At 39.4% G+C, this 6,000-nt stretch overlaps 1 protein-coding gene across 1 annotated transcript; it reads left to right on the forward strand.

Moving 5' to 3' along the window:
• Positions 1–1,002: 1,002 nt before the first annotated feature.
• On the forward strand, positions 1,003–1,359 carry LOC141601222 (uncharacterized). The gene has a single exon (XM_074421487.1). The coding sequence runs from the start codon at positions 1,003–1,005 to the stop codon at positions 1,357–1,359; it is 357 nt and encodes a 118-aa protein (XP_074277588.1).
• The last annotated feature ends 4,641 nt before the right edge of the window (positions 1,360–6,000 follow it).

The following is a 6,000-nucleotide window of genomic DNA, read 5'->3' on the forward strand; positions in this document are numbered from 1 at the left end:
GTGATTAATATATCCTAACAAATCTACCCCCATGTTATAGTTCTTCTAATTACCCATTAACCCTATCTAGAAGACTACTCACTCATGAAACTGGTAAACATGCTAATAAAGGTGTCAATCATATTAGCAAGGTTAAACATGGTAAATGAATAAAGTAATAACTAATTAATCAAGGGAAAAAAGAATTATACCAACTTTAAGGACGGTCCAATTAATAAGCAAAGAATAATAGAAGAACACTTGATGAATGATGAAGAGTTGTCAAGTCTTCAATAAACCCCAAATAGTTATCAAATTACCCAACTAAATCTAAGAACACTTGAATGATTAAAGAGGAATTAAGATTTGATTAATATTGAATTGAGTAATACAACTTGATTAATAATGTATAAACTTGATTAATGCTAAATTCTAACTTGGTGATTAATTCCCTAACACAATGGGGTATTTATACTAAGTACAAATATTAGGGTAACTAAGGGCTTAAATGACGATTAAGTCCCTAAGAAGAAGATTAGTGCTTTGCAAGTCCTAGAGAGAGCCGTCCGGATTGACATTGAAGCAAACTCGTGCTGCCCAGGGATCCGCTCGACTTGAAGGTGAGACACCCGGATTGAGGCTTGAGATGCCTGACCTGGGCTCAGGATGCCCGGATTGAGGCTTGAGACGCCCAGATCTTTGATCAGCTCTTCTTCTTCTTCTTTGACTGACAAAGGATCCGTGGGGATCGTTGGGAGGTCACGGGGGTCTTCATCATTGCCTATTATACTTCATTTATTCACTAAGGTCTTTAGTAATGGTCTCCTGTTTGATGCTTGGGCATTAGATACACTCCATTTAGCTCTACTTTGCTCCATAAATGCAAGGCTAGCAATCCTCTCCTACCAAGGACACAAAACCTCAAAGAATATGCAAAGTAGGGAACTAAAGATAAGAAACGACCCTAATAAGCACTAGAAAGCATAGGAACGAGGCTAGTTCGGGGACTAAATGTGCACAAATATGAGTCACATCAGCCCTATGGGTATCTTAGAAGATATGCCAGTTAGAGTCGGTAAATTCTTTATTCCAGTTGACATTATAGTGATAGATATGGTTGGGAATTCTCGAGTTCCTATTATTCTAGGGCGACCATTCTTGCACACAGCTGGGGCGGTCATAGATGTTAGGCATGAGAGTCATACATTCAATGTTGGGGACGACACTATCACATTTAGTCTTGATAAAGCATCACGCCCTCCTGACTTAGAATCTTCTTGTAACATGATTAATGTTATTGATCCTACTTTTGATGAATGTCTTGCTTTATGTTTAAAAAAGGATCCTTTGGACACTGATTTGGTGTCAGGCACGGCTTAATATGGGTCACCAACATGGAATGAAGATGAGCTAGAACGCTTGCTATGTGGAGATGAGCCTCACCCTGAGATGGTATGCAGCTTCGTTAAAAGTGTCGATTGGGAAGCTGAATTAGATGTTCTGGAAGCTGAAATATTTAAGAAGGCTTCCGTCAGCATGAGTACAAAATAAGTATCTGGGTTAATGACTTCTCCTAGTATGGGTGACGTGATTTATTCGTTTCCCATTGATGCTGAATTTGAAGACAGTGAACAATCATGTCTACCCTTTATTTTGAATTTCGAGTTTGATGAGCATGAACAATGTTTTCTATTGATTTTTTATGCTTGCATTATCTATTGGCGTTACTTATGCCTTTGTGTAGCACATGCGCATATTTTTGATCTATTATTGAGGGTGCTTAGTGATGTGACCATTATTTGCGCACATTTAGTCCCCTAATTGAGCCTATTTTGCATACTATTATAACATTCTTTGGCCATTTTATCCGTCAAAACCTTCCTATTTGCTTTTCTATCGCATTTCATATGTTTTGTAGAAAAGGAGATAATAAGGCGGAAATTCCCGTCTTTCGTGCATATTTGGAAGCTATTTGACGATACTAGATGGACTAGTATGAAGAGGAAGCAAGGACTAAAGACCAATCCCACAAGAATAAAATGGAAGTGAAGAAAAGGGAAGAAAAGAAGAAGGATTATTGCTGAGGAACAATCCGAGCGGATTGTCCACTATCCGCCCGTCTCCTCACAGCAGAATCCGAGCGGTTTCCTCCAAAGACGCTCGGATTGCACCACCGGAATCCGCCCGGATTCTCTTGAATCCGCTCATCTTCTACCGACAGAATCCGCCCGTCCTCATTCCAATACGCCCGGATTCCTTCGCAGCATAATTTCGTCTTCTCCAAGCTACAAAGAAAGAAGCCCTTCCTTCAAGAAATACCGGAGTCTCCCTGCTCAAATCTCAAAAGTGTAATTACTAGTTTAGCCCTTAGTTAACCCTAATGCATCCACCTAATTTCCACTATAAATACCCCATTTGTAATAACCCTTTTTATCAAGTTTTCATTAGAGAATCACATATTTTTAGCTAGAAAAATCCTTCTTTAGATTAGATTAGGAGTAGATTAGAATAGATTAATCTTTAATCTTTCCACAAATTACACATTAATCTCTCCTTAATTATTGTTCAAGTTTATCATTCAAGTTTATTATTGGGTAGTTGAAGATTATTGGGTTATTATTGGGAGATTGACAACCTTCCATCAATCAATCAAGTTTCTTCTATTATTCTTTGCTTTATTATTTGGATCATCTCAAGTTTGGTATAATTCCTTTACTCTTTAATCTTTATTGTTCATTTCTTCATTCTATTATCATGTTTATACTTGTTGTGATGATTGACACCATTAATGACATGTTTCCCATGATAATGAGTGAGTAGTTTCTCTAGCTAGGATTAATGGGTAATTAGGGAAAACCAACATGGGATTGATTCATGCTTAATGTAATATGTTCACATGATTAAATTTCTTGCTTGTTGTGATGTCAACTTTATGCACATGTTATGTTTGATGAAATGCTAAGCCTATGAATCCTTGCATTTTTACCATCTCTCATCTACTCAACTTGACTTGTAAGATATAAACCAACTCGAGTCTTGTTAGACCATGCATAGAAGTTGAACAGGAGGAAAGTAAGTCGACTTGTAGGTGTTGTACAATCTAATCGATTCGGCTCCGGGACCCAACCCTTCCTATGAACCGTAAGACATAAACCAACTCGGTTCCTCCACAACATTAACTGCTTGCAACTTTGTAAACATGTTTGTATGATCAAAACCATGAATCCCCTATGACCCCATAATATCCTAGCACTTTAAATCTTTTGTTTACATCCTTCCTTTTATTGTTTGCTTTACTTTATTGCTTGCATTAGTATAGAACACAACTAAAAACCCAACCAAACCGTGACACTAGCATAAATTGAGATAGATAGACTTAGAACCCAAAGCACACCGTCCCATGGATCGACCTCGACTTACCGCTAACTAATTGTATGTTGAGTATTATAAATGTGTTTTGATTGGATGTGACCCGACGACATCACGCCCACATCACTTAGTTGCCTTGATTATGCCGTTGTGCAGTATTGATTTACAAAAAGAAGTGCCTGTCTTATGAACACTCGATCGAGTTTTGTCTGACTCGATCGAGTGCCAAGTTTTTGGTCTTGATTCTCGTGCTAATTATGATGGACATCTGCAGTATATGGTCACTTTTTCTCCCATTGTTGCAACTGGTTTGGGGGATCTCCTATGCTTACACTTGGTACTCTACTTCCTTGTATTTACCTTTTATTGTATTATCTCTAGGTTATTAGTCTTTCCTTATCCCTTGTGTTAGTTGTGTCCTTTAGGTTGCTGGTGATATATTATGTGTGATTGCTATGCTGTTAGAGTCACAATGAGGACACTGTGATATTTAGGTTTGGGGGGGAGGAGTCTTTATATTCCGTTGTGTGCTTTATTTCATGTTGTGTGCATTTAAACAAAAAAAAAATCCATAAAATTAAAAAATGTATAGAATCCAAAAATATGTTTTTCCTTTGTTTTAGGTGGAGTCTTAGTGAATTGTCTAGCAATGATGATAATTTGGATTATTTTTGCATTTGAATCCCAATTTAGTTATCCATGTACATTGTTTTGGCATGTTACTTTGGAAAACAAAGCTCATTACCCAAGTCTTGACCGTATTTGACATGCCTTATGCTGATTAGATTTGACAAAATTATTGACACCCCCACATGCCAAGGTGCCTTACCAGGGCCACCCTAGTATGAGAGACCGTCACCATCTCGGTTGCCCGAGGTCAGTATATCAAAGTTAACAATCCAAACACAATTATTAAATTATAAATGATTAAAGTTTACATGTTCTCAAAAACCAAAACCAAAGTCCAACTGTGAAGGTGTAACAACTAAAAGAATGCAAGCTAAGTCTCTTGACGGCGGAAGCTAGACTCGAGTGATGACTCCCCATAACTGTCCCATAGCTAAAGAACTGCATCACCTGTCACAATCTGCTCACCATCCCCGAATGGATCACCACAGATTTTATAAAACAACGGGGCCAGTTACTGAATAATCAAAGTAAGACAAGTACAAAAGGCAACCAGCTGATTTTCATCCACCTCTGGTCTCCCGATCTCACACAGTAATCGACTACACACCGAAGTGTGCAGCCTTGCCAGATTACCCATCGCAACAGGTAATCCTCGCCGCTAGTGGGGGACTGCAGCCAATCCCCACCTAAGCCCCGCTCATCAACGAGCGATATCCCTGTCTCTTAATGTGCACATCCCCTCCCGTGGCGGGTTCTACGGAGGGCGAACTAGGGTGTGAAGCCACTCCCGCAAGTGACTCCACCACAATCATCACAACACAAACACCAACGCCACACCAACACTCCAATAATTATCAGCGGATAAACAATCTTACACAATACAACATAATCTCAAATCAATTAAACAGGAAATGAGTAGGGAAACCCTACCTTAGCACAACTGCAAGAGACACAAGCAAGGCAATCTATAACGGCTCCTCTACGAAGTCCTCACCTAACAACAATCATATAAACAACAATCACCCTATGCAAAACCCCTTTTCCCCAATTCACAATGCAAGCCAAACCCTAAAAGATTAAACAAAGAACTAAGGAAATCAAGGACTGAGTATGCTAGGACCCCTACTGTAGCCTGGTCAAAACTTTGCACTAATCAGAAGGAGGGGGGACTTGGACTGAGAAATGAATACAGTTGGAATAAAGCAGCAGTTGGGAAACTGGTCTGGTGGATTCAGGCTCACCCATCTAAACTGTGGGTGCAATGGGTGCATAGTGTTTATCTGAAGGGATAACATTGGGAGGATTATAACCCTCCCCAGGATGCCAGTTGGACTTGGAAAAAGGTTTGTAAATTGAAGCAGGACTTTCAGCCAGCATATCACCAGAATGAATGGGCAATGGTACCAGGTAAGGAGTATACTATCAAAAAGGGATATAGCTGGTTAAAGCAAAACAGCCAGGATGTAAGCTGGTATCATATTGTTTGGATCAAATGGTCAATTCCCAAACACAGCTTTATAGCTTGGTTGTATTATCAGCAAGGGTTTAATACCAAAGACAAGCTTTTCGGACTTGGTATTAGCCCCGACAAAGAAATTTTTGTATTTGTGCTCAAGAGGAAGAGTCACCCCATCACCTCTTCTTCCAGTGCTAGTACAGCAGGAGAGTTATTCAGAGAATAAAGGAATGAACGGGAGTGACTATGTCTACTACCAATACTCATAATTGGTGGCAACATAGGAGATTCACTAGACTGAAGAATGGGGTTCTGAATAGTATACTCAATGCTGCCATGTATTATATCTCGAATCAAAGGAATGCGAGTAGGCATGAGGGTGCTATTATCAGTCCTGGCAGGTGTGTGGTAATGATACAAGCAGATATTAGGAACAGGATTAAGCAACGATTGCAGGGTACGATTATGTACGGAAGGATAAGCATTGGATTGAGAAATTACTGCACTAGCTAATATGATCTTCTATATGGTCTTCTATGTAGTATGGTAGATGAGCTAGCTGAGTT

Source organism: Silene latifolia, chromosome 9, assembly GCF_048544455.1.
Source record: "Silene latifolia isolate original U9 population chromosome 9, ASM4854445v1, whole genome shotgun sequence".
In the NCBI taxonomy this organism is placed as follows: Eukaryota; Viridiplantae; Streptophyta; class Magnoliopsida; order Caryophyllales; family Caryophyllaceae; genus Silene; species Silene latifolia.

Bases quoted from the DNA above. Each gene is read 5' to 3' on its own strand.
- LOC141601222 (XM_074421487.1), top strand. From the start codon at position 1,003: ATGAGTCACATCAGCCCTATGGGTATCTTAGAAGATATGCCAGTTAGA.